The sequence below is a fragment of the Pseudonaja textilis genome, chromosome 14, assembly GCF_049901715.1.
Source record: "Pseudonaja textilis isolate UNSWEBS1 chromosome 14, rPseTex1.2, whole genome shotgun sequence".
NCBI classification, from domain to species: domain Eukaryota; kingdom Metazoa; phylum Chordata; class Lepidosauria; order Squamata; family Elapidae; genus Pseudonaja; species Pseudonaja textilis.
In genome coordinates this window covers 1160825-1180450 of record NC_142003.1, presented here as the reverse complement: position 1 = coordinate 1180450, position 19626 = coordinate 1160825, and the positions used below count along the sequence as shown (strand labels likewise).

General features: G+C 49.5%; 1 protein-coding gene across 1 annotated transcript in view; it reads left to right on the top strand.

Moving 5' to 3' along the window:
- The window catches only part of MYO15A (myosin XVA), a 48677-nt gene that overhangs the window by 474 nt on the left and 28577 nt on the right, over positions 1-19626 (top strand). Inside the window, exons 2-25 of the mRNA XM_087912743.1 lie at positions 91-245; positions 1868-1919; positions 2300-2470; positions 3017-3095; positions 4202-4932; positions 4990-8122; positions 9430-9512; positions 10052-10115; positions 10853-10962; positions 11546-11620; positions 12328-12418; positions 12579-12584; positions 14022-14125; positions 14324-14390; positions 14985-15098; positions 15539-15700; positions 15780-15893; positions 16189-16247; positions 16390-16513; positions 16970-17065; positions 17538-17669; positions 17926-18051; positions 18569-18650; positions 19159-19309. Of these exons, the coding sequence (XP_087768869.1) occupies positions 91-245; positions 1868-1919; positions 2300-2470; positions 3017-3095; positions 4202-4932; positions 4990-8122; positions 9430-9512; positions 10052-10115; positions 10853-10962; positions 11546-11620; positions 12328-12418; positions 12579-12584; positions 14022-14125; positions 14324-14390; positions 14985-15098; positions 15539-15700; positions 15780-15893; positions 16189-16247; positions 16390-16513; positions 16970-17065; positions 17538-17669; positions 17926-18051; positions 18569-18650; positions 19159-19309 (6081 nt within the window). The remainder of the gene's footprint in view (positions 1-90; positions 246-1867; positions 1920-2299; positions 2471-3016; positions 3096-4201; positions 4933-4989; positions 8123-9429; positions 9513-10051; positions 10116-10852; positions 10963-11545; positions 11621-12327; positions 12419-12578; positions 12585-14021; positions 14126-14323; positions 14391-14984; positions 15099-15538; positions 15701-15779; positions 15894-16188; positions 16248-16389; positions 16514-16969; positions 17066-17537; positions 17670-17925; positions 18052-18568; positions 18651-19158; positions 19310-19626) is intronic.

Sequence of the window (19626 nt, the reverse complement as noted above, 5' to 3'; positions counted from 1 at the left end):
CCCCGGAGCCGGTTCTGCTGAGCTCGGTGGCTTGTTTGGACAGCTTTGGTGTCTGGTTTTTTTTTAGTCCTTTACCCGAAATTTTGGTAGTTTGGGTCAGGAACGGGAAGCTGCTGGCTCTCCAGATGCTGATGAGCCAGGATCCCTGGCCTGCCTCACGCCTTTCCCCGTTGGTCACATGCCAGCAACACCTCAGTTGTTCACGGTGGAGGAGAAAAATTGGGGGACCCAGGGGGTGGAGGAAAGTGAGTGGGGTGCCCTCCTACCCCCCCTCAGTCCGGATTCTCCCGTTGGTGAGAACATCCAAAGGTCTCTCTTTAAAATAGGTGGGGCACGTGAGCTTCAGGTCTTCTCCGCCTGGAAAAACTCGGATATCCAAGGAAGAGGAGCCGGTCGGAATTGCTGGCTTTCTCACGCTTCTGAGCCGTTGCGTAGTGGGCTGGAACCCGGCCTGTTTGCAGGGCAAATAGCTTTCCGCGCAGCTTGCTCTGCCTTTTCCAGGCAGGGGGGGTTCCTTACCCCAGTCAGCCTACAATGTGGCCCCACAAAGGTTGGAGGGCCTCAAATCTTCAGCTTCCAGCTTTTGGGTGGTGAGAAACTAAAGGCCAACCTTTGCTTTCCGGGTGTTTAAAGTGGCACCAATTCGTTTGATTTCCAGCTTTCACTCCGCCCCCCCCCCAAAAAAAGCTTTCTGCGTGTGAAGTTTGTGTGAAGGAGTCAAAAAGGATTTTAAAAGACCATTAAAACCCACCGAAGGAAATAAGGGGGGTAGTTCAAATCCCCCACGAGGGCATTACCTGCATTTAACGCTCAGTGGTCTCGTGGGGTCAGGTCCAAATTTGCCCCGAGGGGGGGTTGGGGGTGCAGAAAGCGAAGTGGCCCCTGCTCCCGGGTATTGAGGTGACCCCCAGCCCTGCCCCTCTGCAAATGGCTCCCTCCGAAGGACGTTCCCTCCTCCACTCTCTCCGTCCAGCCACTGCAGGGAAGAATAGCGGCCATCAAATATGCATGGAGCCGGCAGGTGCCTGGCAGCCACTCTGGCAGGGCAGGGACCACGCAGGGCGGGCAGACACGGGGGAGTTGCTGCCCTGCCAGGCCTCTCCCTTGGATTGGAGGGCGAGGGGATGGAGTCGCCGGTCCCGAGGGCTTAGCCCACCACCAGGACGCGGGGGTTGGTGGGTGGGTGGGAAGAGGGTAGCACCTGCCCAGGTAAGTGAGCCGTGCCACTCTTGTTCCAATGACGCCTGATCTTTATTGCATGTGGTCTTGCTGTCGTTTATTCTGCAAAACAGCCGTTCAGTATACTTGCTTTTTTAGTCCATTGGTAACCAGGTTTGGTAGGGAAGGGCAGACTTGTTCTCAGCTCTGCAACCCTCACAACAGCCCTGGGGTGTGGGGTAGGTTAGCTCGATGGGGGCGTCTGCGGGGGGAGGAAGGCTCCAGTTTTCTCATCGGAGGCTTTGTCAAAGCTGGAGCGCGATCTGCGGCGGCATTTGGCCTGCGCATTTGATGAGTGGTGCTGTGCGCCAGTTAGTCCACCTCACAGGGTGGTTGTGAGAGCCTTAAAGGCACATGCTCCACCCTGCCCCATTTGTGAGGGTAAAGCAGAAATCTTCGATTCTCGCTCTGGAGGAAGCTGCTTTGAAATTCAGCATCATTTGGGAAACCTCCAACGCTCGAAACGGACGGAGAGGAGGGTGAAACAAGGATACAAAACTCAAGGCTTACAGGTGGCATTTTAGGGCTCTGTTAAAACTGAAGCTTCTAGTCCTCAGCAATCAATCTCTCTAGCCTGGCCTCTGCTTTAAAGGTGGACCAGGAAGAGAAGGCAGAGAATCTTCTCTGCCTTTTGTTTTCCTTCTACAAGGGTTCGGTCATGCCATCCAAATCGCGCCCACCGACCTGTCCAATTTGAAAAGGTGCCAGCAGCTGCCCTGCCCCACAATTTGTAGCAGACTTTGGAGGGCCCTGAGCCCCCAATAAGGGGGCCCAACTAGCCCCCCATCCCTAAACCCAGCAGGAATTTCTTTAAAAAGAGGCGCCATCCCAAGCCTCTGTGCCTGTCTTCCTGTCGGCTGCAGATGAAGAAGAGGGAAAGGTGATCCTCTCTCGGCCAGCCGCCTGGCAGAGAGGCTGGTGCCCTTCCTTTGTCCCTTTGATTTACGCCTCTCGGCCATGACGTCCGAGGCCTGGAGGGGGGGAGTGAACCTCGCATGGGGAGAGGGGAAGCAACAGTTGCCAAGGCTCTTGGTTAGAGGTGGCAGCTTCCCCCTCACTGGTGGCACCGGACATCTTCCAGGTGGTTTGGGCAGGTCTTTAGATCTTTAGGAACCCTTGCATCGGCCGAGCTGGAGGCAAGGGGCCAACGTTTGCCACCTCATGCCAAAGCTGGGGTGCCCGAGGGCTCCGGAGTGACCCCCGCTGTGGGTGACATCCAGGGGGCAGCCGCCGATGGTGTCCGATCCGAAAGGTAAGACCCCTGGCCAGCTGGTCCAGGCTCCTTCCTTACATCTCTTGCACGTTGCCTTCAAGTTCTCCTCCTGTTTGGGTCTGATCTGGGGAAGCTGTGAGGAGATGGCAAAGAGCCAGGGGTGCAAAGCTGCACATCTGGATTTCAGCAGGACGCCCCTGAGGAATTAGGCCACCGTTTTCCTGAAATGCAGTAGGGTTTCTTTCTTCAGCAGAGGGTCAGGCTAGAGGATCTCCGAAGTCCCTTCCAACTCTGCTCTCTCTCTTCTCGGTCTCACCGTTTCCCTGCCCTTGTCAGTTTCTCATCCTTAAATTTGTAGGTGTTACTATTCACTTGCTAGTCAAAGATGACGGACCATGTGGGTGGGATCTAAGCCCCACCCGTTTTTGTCTGTGCATCTGTGCGTCTGTGTCTTTGATCATGCCGTCATGGCTGCCATCATGACCCTACTTACCGGTCCCTCCCACCCCTCAGTCTCTTGCCTTTCATGACTCCAAACCTCAACCTCGTCTTGCGTTGCACAACATTTTTTGTAAACCTCCCCAGACCTGGCACAAAGGCAAGTTTCAATAAGAAAGTGCCTCCGTGTGTGCGCGTGCAGCTTCCTTCTGCTCACCTGTCCCAGGTGTGTAATTGCACCCACGTTCCTTCAGCTTATCTTGCAGTGCCTGGCCGTTCTCTTTCCCAGACACCTGGGAATTCTAATATCTCCTGAGGTCAAGTGTCCCCTGACAGAATCCATTTCCTTCTGAAGCAGCTGCCTTGAAAGGAGGGCTGCAGAAATGATCTCCCACCCAGCCGTCCCCAGCCCCCAAAAGGACCCACAAGGGCCCCTCTTGACCTTCCTTTAAGCACAGCTGCGTTTTTTCCCCCAGAAAGAGGTAAATATTCCTTTCACCACCACAGTTAAAATGAGAGAGGGAAGAGAGCAGGATAAGTGATTTTAGTTTTCCTTCGGAGCCAGCGGAGTGGTCCACGTGTTTACTCCAGATTCTCTTACTTTAAAACAGCACTTAAGCCAAGGTGATTTAAAAAGAGCCAGATTGCTGAAAAGGGGGGCTCGCTCTGCTTCCTTCCTTCCTTCTCTCCTCCTCCGGGGGACTCTCGGTCTGGAGATGGACTGGTCCATTTACATTATTCATACGGACAAGAGCCCAAGAGATATGGTTACATTGCCAGCTCACATCAAGAGCTCCCGTCACTTTCCTCCCAGCTTCTTGCAGGAAACACACTGGGGGGAGAAGGAGGGAAAAGCTCCCAGCCAGCTCCGGAGATGTGGAAGACCGGCCTTCAGGGCAACCTCTGCTCGGCCTGGGCAGACCCTCCTCGGGTCTCAAGCCTTTGAGGAAGACCGTTGAGGTCTACCACCTTCAGTAGCTGAAGCCAAGGAGAGACGTTGGGAGGCCCACAAGGACTTTATCCAGCTTTGCCCCCAGGTAAATAAAAGGGATTCTTCTCTCTACATAACCCTGAAATGAGTAATTGCGGAAAACAGGACAGGTGAAAGGGAACAGGAGGTCTTCAGAGCTTCCCAGGCTGGTTTTCAGTTTTCAAAGAGATCCCAGGAAACGTTGCTTTCTGAGATCTTCTGGTTTCTTCATCATGTTTACTTTCTCCTCCTCCTCCTCCTCCTCTCTGTTTCCGCATGGACAAGGTTTCCCTGAGCTTTCCCTGGAGGGGATGAAGATGAGGGGAGCATGAACACCCTTGACCTCCTCGGAAATGGCTAAGAAAGGAAAAGAGGACAAAGGGAAGAATGTCCGAAAGGGGAAGAAGGAACCTGTCACTCCGCTGGACGATGGGTCAGATTCTGACTTGGCACAGAGGAACGCTGAAGAAAGTGAGATGGACAGCGAGCTGGTGGAGGGAGAGGAGGAGGGGAATGAAGATGACCCTAAGAAGAAGAAGGGGAAGGACAAGAAAGGCCTGGTCAAGAAGGCAGGCAAAGGGAAGAAGGGGGAGCTGGACAACAAGGAGGCCAAAGACCTTCCTGCCAAGACCAAGAGGCAGCTCAAAGGGACCTCCCAGCTGCTCATGGGCCTGGCAAAAGAGGACCCCAAGAAGAAAGTGGCCAAGAAGGAACACGCCAAGGCCCAGCTGAAGGGAGCCACCAAGGCCATGGTCATGGCCAAGAAAGAGGCAGCGGCCCCGCCCAAGAAGAGGCGGAGCTTGAAAAGCACCTCCAAACTCTTCATGGGCGTAAAAGGGATGGGGCCCCAAAAGAGCACCAAGAAAAGCCATTTCAAGAGTACCTCGCGCTTCTTCTGGGGCCTGAAGAAGTACAGCACAAAGAAGAAGAAGAAGAAGAAGAACAAGGGGGTGCTGAAGTCCACCTCCAACCTGATGATGCGCTTCAAATCTCTTGGGAAGAAGAAGAAGAAGGAGAAGAAGGAGGAGGAGGGAGCCCCTGTCAAGGAGACCAAGAAGTCCTCCTTCATGCTGATTCGGTTGGGGGGTGGGAAGTCAGAAGAACAGCAGAGTAAAAGGGGGGGCCTTTTTGGCAACTTCTTCTGCCGGAGGAAGGGAAACCAGAACTTTAAACCCCAGGCCCAGGTGGTCAGCAAGGTGGCTGCGGTCACCAACTGGCTGACCCGGAAATTCTTGAGTAAACGTAGCAGACCCAGATATGACAAACGAGCGACTGACGACTCTTGGCTGGCCAAGATTGGAGCCAAGAAACTGCCTTTCCCTTCGGAAGATGAAGTTTTGAGACACCGAGCGAATATGAGAAGGGTTCCTGGAGCCAATATATGTACCTGTTTTGACCAATACCCAGACAAATTTGGCCACTGGAACCACCTGGATTCTGCCACCTTACAAGATCACTTTGAAGATTATGAAGAGGAACGGGGTTGTTATGAGGTCCAGGCCCCTTTCAAGTATGGCTTTTCTGGTTATAACCAGGATTCTTATGGGAGGCATCCGATGGAAGAAGGATACGGGCCTTATGAGGAAGACTACGATGAGCAGGACCTTTACGGGTACCACAGTGACCCCCAAGAATATGGGCCATCTTTCGGTTATCCATCTTATGAGCCTTATGAGGACTTCAGCAGTGAGTATGAAGGGGAAGGTGGCCCATATTGGGCTGGAGAAGTGGAACACCCCAATGAGGAGGAGGAGGAGGAGGAGGAGTTTTACGGTCAGCAGGACATTAATGACAGTGACCGAGAATGGGTCTCCCCGTCTTCATACAACCCGTACGCCTGCCTGTTGGATGACATTGCTGAGATGGAAGAAGCAGACAGAGCTGAGGCTGAGCCAGAAGGTGACCCCGTTGCTTTCTCCCCTTCTCCTGTTTTTGAACGAGGGATGGAAAGAAAGACGGCTGCAATGGCACCATTGAACAGGAAGTTCCGGCTTTTCCCGAGGCCCCAAGTGAAGCTCTTTGGGAAGGAGAAGCTCGATGTCCCTCTGCCCCCTTCCTCGCAGATCTCTATGGCTTATTTGGATCCCGAGGAGGAAGGCATCCCTGAGGAAGAAGAGGAGGAGCCTCTGATTTCTCCATTTGCCCAGTTTGATGGTCAGTATCTGGAGCCTTCTGGGTCTCAGGAGACTTTTTCAAAGTTGAGCAAGCTTCAGAGGCCCCAATGGACCAACTTGGGTGGAAGGAACTGGGTTCGGGATCCACATCCGTTGAAGACTCCTCTTTCTCCAAGAGAATGTGGGAGCCCCCTGGGGCAGTTCCTGCAACAATCCATCGCTCAGCCAAGACCTATTCTGAAGCACCACGGGAACTGGGGAAGGAACCAACCAGGCATGCGTGAGCCCAACAGAAGAACTGTGTCTCCACGGTTTGGGGAGAAGAGTCCTCTGGAGTCCTCATCTCCTCCACCCCCAAGGCAGCTTAGGGGTTCAGGGAAAGACCACACTATTTTCGCACCTTCTCACACCGCAGTAGCAATGCAAGACGCTCTTCACAAAGAGTTGCAAAGCACGTTCCGGCCAACTTTCCATAGGAAGTCACAGCAAGACTTCAGGTTTTCACAGAGGAACACCTCATGGTCCGCAACTGGACATCAAAATCCTTCCCTCAAGGAGAGGAGTCCACATAATCACGTGTCTTCTCCTTCTCAGAGAACAGCCAAAGAAAACCTGGTTTCATCAGTTGGACGCAGGACAGCTACTAAGGCAAACTCATCCAAAGACTCCCTCTTCCAGACACCTCCTTCCCCTCACCCATCAGCACGCAAGAGTTTGGAAAGTCAACGCAACCTCTCGTCTTCTAGTTTAACATCTGTTAAAAGCCTGGCGGACACCCCTTTCAGTCGTTCCTTATTTCATACCTCCAGCACTCCAGAGTTTCTAAATTCTGCCAGAAATAGGACCTCTGGAAGGTCTGTCCATAATCCCATCAGGAGGAGTCTGAAGGCTCCTCCGTCACCTCAACCATCCCTTAGGCATTTTGGATCTCCTCCCATACCAGGTCACTTACAACCAACAAGAGCAGTTCATCGGGTACCTATGGACGCTTCCGGAAGCCTCCCCCAGGCTTGGAACAGGCAGGCTGAGCCCCCAACGAAAGCAGTGAAGCCATTATTGAGAAACCAGCACCTGAGGCAGTTTGGCCATCGTTCCCCAGTTTTATCTGCTAGGGCGTCTCCTTGCATGTTGCCTCGTCAAGGAAGCCACAGAAACAGAATCCGAGAGTCACCCCAAGGATCATCTCTTCATGCCCAGCTTCCCTTTGAAACTGGCAGGCCAGAGGAAGCTCAGTGCCAGCCCCAGCCGAGGTGGCTTTGCACCTCAGAAGAAGAAGAAGCAACTCCTTGGAGTTCCTCGCCCAAGATGGGAGCTACGAGAAGCTTGAGAAGTGGTTTCCACTTGCCCCAATCACCCACTCAAGCTCCAAGCCCCCGAAAGGACTTCCTTCAGCGCATTGGTCAGCCTCTGGCTGGAATGGTCCAGCCTGCTTCTTCCGTTCGGTTCCTTCCTGGAGAAAGGAGGAGACATTTAGGAGATGAGAATCCATATCTTGCGGAGTTTGGCCCAGAAGAGTCTCAAGCTTTCTCAAGGCAGCCATGTCCCCAGCCTTCTCCAGCTGCTGTTGCATCAATGAAGCAGAAGACAGAGGCCATGTCTGTCAGGTCCTCTGCTCCTAAAGAGGCACGTAAGCTCTTGGGGGGGCATTTCTCCTGCACCATCCCTGGGGATAACCCTGGCAGTTTGAGGAGGCCCAATCTCAGCCCCATGTCTCAAAGAACAGTTTCGTTCCAAAGACCCTACACTTTGGAAGAAGGCGGCTCCTCTTTGGCCAGACCGCCCTCCCTTCGCGGCCAGTATAACAAGCCAAGAAGACCAGATTTTGCCCACGGACCTCCTGAGCTTCTCGAACATGAAATGGAAGGAGGCATAGGGAGATATGCCGTGGTGATGCCTCAAGTCCAACCGATGGGTTCTTCTCCTTGGAGAAGGTCCCAGAGGCAAAGCCAGCTGTGGTCTGAGTATCACACCGTGAACGTACATGAGATGCCAAACAAACGGACCTCAGAGAAGCTCTTCCAGCCCCCTCCAGGGGAGAGTTTTAGGGCTCGGGAAGTTCATCGTGGAGGAGGAAGAGGCAGAGGGAATGGGGTGTTCTGGTACCTGACGCGCGGAGCCTCTGGATCCCAGAACGAATATGGAGAGGCCAACAAGAACTGGCAATGCAAGGTAATTGAAAGGGTTCCTGTCCGCTGGATATTGAAGAGGGGCAGAAGGAGTTAGAGGCTGGAAGGCAGAAATGGTGGTGGTGGGGGGAGTGAGAATTGGAGGAGGCCCCTCTGAGTTCAATTTATCTTGAGCTTCTGAGTCACTGGACTGTACACGCCCCAAAGGAGATCGACCCACCCAAGGGATTTGTAACCTTGTGGACTTGTCTAATGTGGCCGAGAGGCTAGTGTGGCATCGCAAGTCCCAGCCAGACTTTGAACAGACCCCCCCCCCACACATCCCACCTCTCAGGAGTGCCCCCACCTCGCAGAGCCATTCCAGCACTTCACACCCATGAGATAGAAAGGAGAGGGAAACAAGGACATTCCTAGCAAATGGTGGCTTTTTCGTGGTCTTTCGCCGAACACCAATCAGATCAGATGTTAGCCTTGTCTGTGCTCCATTTAGGGGAGTCAAGTCCTTGGCAAGATCCTCAGATGTCCAATAGTTTCTCCGGGGCAAGATTATCCACCTGTGTGGACAAAGGCCCCACAAGGGGAGTGGGAGGGATCCCAAGGTCCCCTCTTGATCAAGGCACCCAAAGGAGGCAGGAGAGGCCACTATTGTAAGAAGTCAAGCATGCGCTTCCTCGGTGTCTCTCTCACACAGCCATAATTGTGCGTCCCCCTCTCCAACTTTCTCTTCTCCTTCGAAAGAATCTCAAAAGCAAAGTTGCTTTGGTTCAGTTAAAGAGGAGCCGGCAGGGGGAATGTGCAAGGCAGCCTCTCTGCTCTGCGGGGAATCGACACAACGCCTTAGATCAAAGACACCCAACATGGCCGGCTTGTCTGCATAATATCCCCTTGTAACCAAAGAACACTGTGATAGTGGAGGACAGGGAGCAGAGTTGGAACTGGAGGGGAGAATTAATTAGAGAGAAGCAGCTACCTGACTCCTATCTCCTGAATAATGGTGTGAGTCACTGCTTAATAGCCAGTCCACCATGACATCCAAGCGATGTGTTTGCTTACGGTCAAGACGTGGCCTTTTCAGATGCAGAAGGGTAGCCGGGCACCACTTGCAAAGCCTCCATCTTTTCCTAGGTGGAAGGGGTGCCAAGGCAGGTGGGAAGAACAGGCTGGAAGGAGGGGTGGGTTTCAGCCTGAATCAGCCCCCCCCCGTGCCATGAAATGCCTTCAGTGATGCTTGAGCTGCTGCCAGCTCTCTGCTGAATCTACCTCTCGGGGTGGTGGGGGAGATTCAGAGAGGGACAGGGATATTTGGGAGGCCTGTCTTGACCTTCTCCGGGTCTTTCTGCCAACTTCTAGATGCACTGCATTCACAATTTGCAATCGGCAACCAACCCAGGAGAGGCGAGCTATGATGGCGTGGATGACTTGACCCAACTAGAGTAAGTATGGAAGGATGGGCTCTTGTTGGAGGCTGCCCACCCCTGAGAGACTTGCCAACTTGAAGATGGGTGGACTTCAATTTCCACAATCCCCCAGCCAGCACACACACACACACACACACACACACACACACACACACACATACACACACAAAATGTATATCTTAATGAAAGTTCTTTTTCTGTTCAGATCCTCTTGTAGTATTTTGGAATGGGGCAAAATTAAATAAAAGATCTATGAAAAGAAGGGAAGACGAAGTCCACTTATGAGGGCATCTTCCACCCGGGGCCAATTTAGCCCTTCTAACTAACCTCTCCGCTCATGTGCAGAGTGCGGCCCTTTTTTCATCATTCACCTGAGCCGGGGGGGAGGGGGGCTTAGAGCCCTACTACCTTCATGTCAAGAGGAAGCAAAGCTTCCTGTGTCTTTTCATCCCATACCTTTATGAGGTTTGCTCCACGGGACCCCTGGGGATCATATTTATTTCCCCTTCTTAAGGTTGTGTTGTGTTCAGCCATGTTTGCTCTTTATGCCACAGAGACCTCCAAGAAAACGTGGTCCTGCACAATGTCCAAAGGAGGTTTGAGCAGGGGCTGATCTATGTAAGTTGGTTGTTTTCACTTTTGCTCCCCAGGCTTCCAAACCATTGAAAGAAACACCCAGAGGGGAGGGGGAGGTTCTGGCTTCAAACCCCAACTAAGCCACAAGCTCTCCTGGGAGGACCAGCCTTGGTCTTCCTCACAGTCTATTGTAGGGATGGGGGTAGAGAATTCGGCACGTGACTGGTGGCCTTTGTCCTTCAAGAAGAAAAGACTCAACGTTTATTCTCTTGCTATGTGGAAAGTAAGAGAGAGGACATTGGCAGAGATTTATTTATTCCAATTTGTATTTATTAAACTTATATATTGTTCATCTTGCCAGATGCAACTCTAGGCAGATATATGCAAAATCTGTTTGTCTTTTGACAAGATCCGTCTTCCTTACTCTCTGTTACTAGTAAATGCAAGCTTAAATGAGATATAGCTGTTAAAACGAAACTTTCTGGAAGGTTTTGAAATATTGCTCGCTTTTTGTAAGTTCTCACCCTATATTTTGCAATGTCTGTCCATAAAGCATAGGAATTGCCTAGGCCAGAGTAAACCATGAGTTTATTCTTACGTAGAGAGCATGAAGTCATTGTGTTTGGATTCACACAGAGCACCAAGTCCTCCAGGATGTGTTTTTTGCTTTCCCTAGCATGTGTTTTCTATGTGTCTGTCTGTCTGTCTCTGTGTCTCTCTCCATCTCTCTCTCTCTCTCTCACACACACATACCTCACGTTCCACTTTCTCTCTGCCAGACCTACATAGGAAGTATCCTGGTGTCAGTGAATCCTTACAAAATGTTCAACATCTACGGAACGGACCACGTCCTGAAGTATGATGGCAAAGCTTTGGGAGAGAACCCACCGTGAGTCTGTTAGTGGCTGCAGGTTTGATCTGGAGGGTGTTTCACTCCATCCTTGCAAAATGGGGACCGTTTCATCACCCTGGGCTCTTTGGACAGGCAATATTCTTAGTCCTGGTGGCCATGAGGATGTTCTCGAGTTCTTCTGTGGGTCGGGAAAGGCTGACCAGGCACTTCTTGAAATCTCAGAGGTTTGAGTGAATAGTGTCTCAGTCACCACTGAGTCTTCTCACCCAGCAAACTAGAGACTTCCAGAGGATTTGCAACTACAATTCCTATCATTCTGGTTCTCTGCCTTTATTGGTTAGGGCTGGGAATCCAAAACATCTAGAAAAGCGTGAATGAACAACTGGTCTCCCTCCTATATATTTTTATTTTAACTGGCAGTGATTCTCTAAGATTGCAACTAGGTAGAACTGCCTGTATTGGTGTTTCTATAAGTGGTTCCTTCCTTATGTTTCTAAGCTATTGTCACTGAGCCTTGTGGGAATGCTAGATAGAAAGGCGCCACACTTGATTTGAGAGCAACCTGTCCCCCGTTTTTAAAGACAGCTCGAAACTTTCTTTCCTTCTTTTTCTTTTGCAGACACCTTTTTGCAATCATTAATGTTGCCTACAGCAAGTTGAGAGATGCCAAACTCAACCAATGTATCATTATTAGGTGAGCTTGGGACGTTCCCTCTGACAATAGTCCTCAAAGTATCTAAGAAGAAAGAGGACCCCTCCCCCATCTCCTTTCAGGTTAGGTCCCTGTTGAGAGGTTTCCTTGGGCTCAAGGGTCCTTACGTGGAATGGAATGGAATGGAATGGAATGGAATGGAATGGAATGGAATAGAATAGAATAGAATAGAATAGAATAGAATAGAATAGAATAGAATAGAATAGAATAGAATAGAATAGAATTCTTCATTGGCCAAGTGTTGGACGCTTGGAATTGGACACAGAAGGAATTTGTCTTGGTGCAAATGCTCTCAACATACATAAAAAGAAAAGATACTTTTATCAAGAGTCAAGAATCATCAGGTCCAACAATAATAGTCATAGGGTACACTAAGCCATCAAATCATACTAGGAAACAGTCCATATAAATCGTAAGGATACAATCATAAGGACAGCCATACAGTCACAAGTGGGAGGGGATGGGCGATGAGGAGTGATGAGAAGATGAGAAGATGAATAGTAATAGTAGTGAAGACTTTGTAAATAGTTGGACAGTGTTGAGGAAATTATTTGTTCAGTAGAGTGAGGCGTTTGGGGAAAAACTCACCTTGTGTCTAGTTGTTCTGGGGTGCAGGACCCTATAACGTCGTTTTGAGCGGGGAGTTAAATTGCATTGAGTTACATGCCTTCCTTCTGGTTTGCTCCTAGCGGAGAAAGCGGATCAGGCAAAACTGAGGCCACCAAACTGATCCTTCGTTATCTGGCAGCTATCAACCAGAAACACCTTGCGACTCAGCAGGTAGGACGGAGAGGGTGAGCAGAGGCAACGAGGCTCAGCCCAAGCCTTGATGCTCACCTAAGGCCCAGCTAAGGTCAATGGGTGCTTGAAGGGGGAACTGCCCTGAATCTTTGAAGACCTACCTTTGCTTCCTGCCTTCTGCTGCCTGATGCTTCCCTAGATAAAGGTATGGGGCATGCTGTGCATCAGGTTTCATTTTTTTTCCCCAGCCCTGGTTAATGCCGTGGTGCGTGCATGAATTCAGTTGTGTAGGGATTAGTTCCTCGCTGTCTCCTTTTCCCACCTGTCTTGGAGAATGAGGGCTCCCCTCTGAGCAACCGATCCATCTCCGTCCCTTATCGGTTGACTTATTGAACGAGGGTGGCAGTTTCCTCCGAGCTGAAGCGACGAAGTCTCAGCTCCAACCTTTCCTCCATGATTTGGACCCAGGTGACCAATACACCTACCTACTTTCTTTTCTGGCTGATTGCAGTAAAGGATCTTGCTCCCCAAATTCAGTCGTTGCTCAGAGGTTGAGCTGCTGCAAGTGGTTATTCTGACTTATTCACTTTCACATCAGCGATTGCTCTACCGTCTCTCTCTCTCTCCCTCTCTTAGCTCCCCTGTTTCGTTTTGTTTTGATGGGGCACCCATGGAACATTTTGTCCGTTCTCCACACTGCTCTTCTCTTTGGCAGGCTGGATTTGGGCAATTAAATAAAAATCAGGTTAATGTAACAGCCAGGGCATGTAGAGGTTTAGAGGCCTCCCTTGGCTCCAATGCAGGGGTCTCCAACGTTAGCAACTTTGGGCCTGGCGGACTTCAACTCCCAGTATATATATATATATATATGTTTTCTGAGGTTCTCGCGGGTATTTGTATGTGGATCTTTGGTTGTTCGGGTTTTCTCCCGCGTAAGATTCAAGTATCTAGGCAACGTTTCGATGAAGTCTCATTCATCATCTTCAGGCTTCTGTCTCCGGCTCTGTGCTTCTCAGAGTAATGGAGATTGCAGCTGCTTCCTCCTTTTAACTGCCAGTGGGGGTGGGACTTGATTGGGTGGGGGCTTGGCTGTGTTCTGATTGGGTGGGGGTGTGTTCTCATTGGTAGGGGGTTTGGCTGTGTTCTGATTGGTTGGGGGGTTAGCCGTGTTCTGATTGGTTGGAGGCGTGTTCTGTTCAGGTGGCGGCTTGGTTGTGCTCAGGTTAGTCTTAGTTGCTGGGGGATTTGAGCTGGAGAGTTGTGATCTTGCTGTTTGGCTTCTAGTTCGTGGTCCTGCTGCATCTTCATAGTGGGTGTCGGTTTGCTTCATGTATGGCTCAGAGGGGTTTGAAGTGGGTAGTGATGCAGCTGCCGTGCAGCTTCTGGTCCATGATCGTTTCTCATTTTCTGAATGGGTGGGAGTCTGTTTTCTACATGGAAGTGTGGTGGTGGTATCTTGTGTGGCTCTCATGGGTGTAGGTCCGGTGTCCTTCTTCATGTTAGGTACTCGTCTGTTCATGAGGGCGGGTTTCCAAATGGCTGGAAGGCGGGAGGTGTCATCTCGTTTGTTCATGCTGTGTGGGATATATATATATATATATATATATATATATTGCTCTTGTGTTTTATCCGCTTGAGTCAGATTCTCGAAGCAACCCCTCTTCTGGAATCGTTTGGAAACGCCAAGACTGTGCGGAATGACAACTCCAGCAGATTTGGAAAATTTGTGGAACTTTTCCTGGAGGAGTAAGTCAACCAAACCCTGGATCTTCCTACCACGCCCTCCCCTACTTACAGCCTCTCTGCTTCTTCCCGTACAATCCTGCCTTCAGGGGCCCTGCATGATAAAGATAATTTTCAACTTACAAGCGTTTGTTTAGTAAACGTTTGATATTAACAACGGCACTGGAAAAAGTGACTGACGACTGGTTGTGTTTCTCCCAGCAATGGATTGATCTGTGGTGCCATCACCTCCCAGTACCTTCTGGAGAAATCAAGAGTCATCTTTCAGGTGAGTTTTCCTCCTGTTCTTGGGTTGGTGTAGTCATGGCAAGCAAGGGTGACTCTAGCAAAGCAGGTGAGAACTGCAACGGAAGCTTTTGGAAGAAAATAAATAGCATTTGCAGGGAGCTGGTTTGGAAAGGGCCTCTTCCCAGCTTGCGTGTGTTATAAATAATGCTTTGGATTAAGCTGGTTACTTTGATCCTTTAAAATTAACTAAATGGTGCTGTTGGTTGGACAGCTCTGCTCAAACTATGATGATTGTCTAGGAAAGAAGTGAGAGGTGGATTAGATTTGGACAACAGTTCAGCATTTATTAAAAAGCAGAAGTGGGTTTTTTTTCCGGCAATAAGGAAAATTGAAAAGATCATTCTAGCATTATGAGCTGAGCCCTCTCAACAAATGACTTTTTTGAAAAGAGTTCTCCAAGAGTGCTTAGAAATATCAAGCCAAGGGTAAGCCTATGTATTTTTTATTTTATTTTATTTTTCCTTACTTTCATTGGTAGCCATTCTGGGTTTTTGCACACGGGGATCCAAATATCTTGGTTTCTCACTCATAATTCTCCTTCACATCCATCAGTCTTGTCTGACTCATTCCCTAGGCCAAAAATGAACGAAACTACCACATCTTTTATGAGATGCTAGCTGGTCTCCCCACGCAGCAAAAGCAGATGTTTTGTCTTCAAGGTGCAGAAACCTACTATTATCTCAACCAGGTATGGAGCTGAGAATTCCTGGTAGTTATTTCTTCATGATGATTCTTTGTCCTTCAAATTTCTGTTTCTTCAATTTCTCAGGCGCTTAAAGGTCCCCAAAGTGGCTCAGACCAGGTTCTCAAAAAACTCAGATACCTTCTCAGAGAGTTCTCACGAGATGCAAATGGGAAGGAAAAAGAGAGGGGTGAATTCTTAAAATCCAGGAGAAAGGAGTGAATAGATCGAGGTTGGGCCAACCAATCCTCGTTTAGGGAAAAGTTAGTGTTGTGCTAGGAGATGCCTAGCTGTGCTTCTTTGCAGCTCTTTGATTTCAGGACACTTAAGCAGAAGATGATGAGGTCTCCATTGGAAGAAAAGATGTTTCTTCTGGATTCTCCTGCCGTTAAAAGGCACTAGGACATGCCGTTGGGAATCAAATGCTTTCCTGCTGTCTTCCCCAGGGAGGCAACTGTGAGATCCCTGGGAAAACAGACCTAGAAGACTTTCATCGGCTGCTCGACACCATGGAAGTCTTGAATTTCAGCCTCCAAGACCAGGACAGCATCTTCCGAATCCTGTCTTCCATCCTTCACTTGGGGAATGTCTACTTTGAAAAGTATGAGGTAGGAGGCAGCACTGGAATCGGAGAGATGATTCCTTGTTCCAGGGGGAGATGTTTGAGCCTGATTTGGGTCCTTGCAGATCGACTGCCAGGAAGTGGCCTCTGTGCTGAGCGCCAAGGAGATCCGGGTCGTGGCTGAGCTGTTGCAGATCTCTCCAGAAGGCTTGCAAAAGTCGATCACCTACAAAGTGACGGTGAGGGAGCTAAACTCTAGACAATGCACAAACAAGCTTTTCTGTCCACCCTAAAGCCCCAATTCCCATTTCCAAAGCTTTGTAACTCACAGTCATGGGCCTCTAATGGTACACTTAGATCTTCAGAACTCAATGCCCCCACTTTTGGACATGAAAATAACCTTTTTTACTATTCCACAAGAAGGAAAGTCCAGAAGTCCCATCCAATGGTATCGCGGTGAAACTACTCTAGAGGGGCTGGTGGGTGCAGGGGAGAGAAGGCAGCCATCTTGGTTCTTCCTTTGCTTTTTGATAGGAAACCATGAGGGAGAAGATTTTCACACCACTCACCGTAGAAAGTGCCGTGGATGCCAGGTAAAGAGAGAAGGGAGGAAGGGAAAAGGGAAGTAGGTGCCCTCAGTTGGAGACCACAGTGCTTAAAGCAACACCTGCATGTGTCCTTCCAGTTCTGATGTTGTACCTTGCGGGTGGTCTTCCCTCGACTTTCTCTTTTCAGAGATGCCATTGCCAAGATCCTTTACTCGCTGCTTTTCAACTGGCTCATGGACAGGGTCAACAAGCAGATGTACCCCAAGAAAAACACCCTATCGATTGCCATCTTGGATATCTACGGCTTTGAGGTGAGGAGGAGAGAAATAAGCTAAAAATACACTTTAGGCTATTCTGTCAGGCACATCGAGGGAAGAGAGAGGAGGAGGATGCAACCATGAGCTCCTTTGGTACCTTCCTCTTCTAATTTACAGAGGCCATAGTTCAGCTTTAGGTATCTTCTGCCACCAAGCCCTCAAAGTGGACAATTCCACTTAGAAAGTTCATGGATTGTCATCTTTTCTTGCAATTTCTTTGCAAGCTTGGAGCCTTTTTTGTTGGCGGTTCCTTGCAGCTAACATCAAATTAAGCATGTTGGTTGGTAGGTTAATTTGTTTATTATGGCTGCCGAAGTATTAATTCCTCGGGATTTGTAAAATTGATTAAAAAGCATGCAGCTAAATTCTAACAACGGTAAAAATAATCCACAATGGTTGATGGAACTTCTAAATTTCTTTTTGTCCCTTTTCTCCCTGCTTTTCCCATAGGATCTGGGTTTCAACAGTTTTGAGCAGCTGTGTATTAATTATGCCAACGAATATCTCCAATACTTCTTTAATAAGATCGTCTTTAAGGAAGAACAGGTAAGACCAGGAGGAGCCAAAGCCCTTGAGAAGTTAAAGCTGATGGTTGAATCAGATCCACCACCCAGCTTTGTGCAAAGGAAACTAAAATGCATCTGGCATTTTATTTGGTGGCTCTCTGCTTTAGGTTAGAAGTCAGGTGGCCACCCTTGAAAATGTCCTCCATAGCAGAAGGAAAATAGCAGTAGAGTTTTTAAAATAGTTCCCCACTGTTTATGGTCAAGGAGGTAACGGAAGATTTTGAAGGCACGTCCATCCCCAAAGTTCTTAGAACTTCAGGAAATCCCTGCATGGGAAAGATTCTGCTTTGGAGGGTGAACCAGACTGGATCCGCTGGATTTGCATGCCGATAGAGGTCTTCTTTTTCATGAAGGTTGCTTAGCAAAATGGCAACAGCTGTTTTTTCCCCAATGGTGCATCTGCTGCTGTGCTCAAGGGCAGCAGGAAATCATGGCTCTTGTGTGGTCCTCAGGAAGAATACATCCGTGAACAGATTGAATGGAGAGAGATTGCTTTCACGGACAACCAGCCTTGCATTGAGCTGATTTCCCAAAAGCCTCATGGCATTTTGAAGATCCTGAATGACCAAAGCAGTTTCCCTCAGGTGAATGTGGCCTCCCTTGGCTTGGGGCGAGGTGGACCTCGGCAAGTAATTCAAAGGAAAGCTTCCGACCTATGGAAAGCCTTCTGCCCAGGTTCCGAAGGAATCCCCTAAATAGTGTTTGCATCCCAAAACCTACTCATAAATACTGAGTAGGGGCGAGGTCTTCTCCTTACACGGAGGATCCTCCTTCTGAGCTTGGAGATAAGTCAGCCTGAAAGTCTTGGGGTGACTTGTGATCATGCTTCCATCTTTGTAGGCCACAGATCACACATTTCTTCAGAAATGCCACTATCATCACGGCTCTAATCCTCTCTATTCCAAGCCAAAAATGCCGCTGCCGGAATTCTCGATCAAGCACTATGCAGGAAAAGTCACCTACCAGGTGAGGGAGGAGGAGGAGGTGGAGGAGGAGGAGGGGGGGATTGTGGGGGTCCTTGGTGCTCTCTGAGCTTGGTTGTCTTCTTGAAGACATTTCATTACCCAACTAGGTAATATCAATACCAGAAGGGCGTGGGGCTTGCAGGGAAGAGAAGGAGGAAGAGGGCATAGTAACATATTTGAACCATCAAGAGTCCAGGAAGGTTGGGGAGATCCTGGTTTGTGGGATTTCAGTTTTGATGCCATCAGCTGTTTCCGTTACAAGCTAAGAGGACGAGCACTCAACTTTCTACGTGCCTTCTGGGCTGAATTCTCATCCCGCACAATCCGTTCCATCATAGCAGCCTAAGGAAAACGGAGCTGGAAACCGACATTCACGAACAGCATCAAAAGCTGAGAAACGAGCCATGGTTTGTTCAGCCTTCTCAACCAGGGTGCCACCTAGGGAATTGGACTTACAGCTCCAAGAATTCGTGATCCTGGCTCTGCTGTTTGCATTTGCTCACTCCGTTTTCTCCTAGGTGCATAAATTCTTGGATAAAAACTATGACCAAGTTCGCCAGGATGTCCTCGATCTTTTTGTCAACAGTAAAATCAAAGTAGGTGCTTAGACTGACGTCTCAGTGGGCCCCAATTCTTCCAGTTTGCACAAATTTAAATGCTTATGTGAGAACTTTAGTTGCAATGATTGGAAAAGGGATAAAGAGTGAGATATCATTAGAAACATAGAAATAAAGACAGGGTGGGGAGAGGTTTATAAGACACACTACTAAGCAGCTTATAGTCAATATAAACTATCAATATTTGCAGAGCAGTAAATCCATTATTATTAGTCATGGTTTGCCTAAATGTGATGGAGGTGATGGCCCAGCAGCTGAAGTTCTCCAGCAAATTCCTTCTAGATGATTAAAGGGTCTTGGTTTGATCCTTCTTTTCCAGCTTAGCCCACCTCCCCAAATCCCTGGAGAATCAACCGAATAGGGGAGGAGGGACATCCGTCTACACCGTACGGTGTCCCGAGCTCCTTGGAAGAGGCTGGGATCCTGATGGGCACGAAGGAGGAAAGAGGGGTGAAGCCATTTCTCCTTTGCTCTGCTCTTGCTTCAGATAGTGGCCAGCCTCTTCTTCAGCCACGCTCAGCTGGTGGCTCAGCAGAGGACCATGATGGGGAAAAGCAGCACCAGCAAACGGAAGTATAAGCCCCAGACGGTGGCTGCAAAGTTCCAGCAGTCGCTTTTGGACCTGGTGGAGAAGATGGAGAGGTATGTCATACAGGACTCCAGCCTTGACGTCAATTAGTAGATGCAACGTGGACATGGGACCTGGCCTTCAGACGTTCTGGGTGCTCCAACGCTGGAGGTTCCCAAGAAGAGGCTGGAGAGCCATTGGTCCCGAATTGTATAGGGTCTCCTGCTTGAGCAGGGGGTTGGACTAGAAGACCTCCAAGGTCCCTTCCAACTTTGTTATTCTGTGATAAACCAGACATGTCCTGGCCCATGTCACTGCAGAGCCTAGCTAAGGGTCTTCTGAGGACGAGAACCAAGGAGTTCATCCAGGTGGAACCCGTACTGAAATCCCA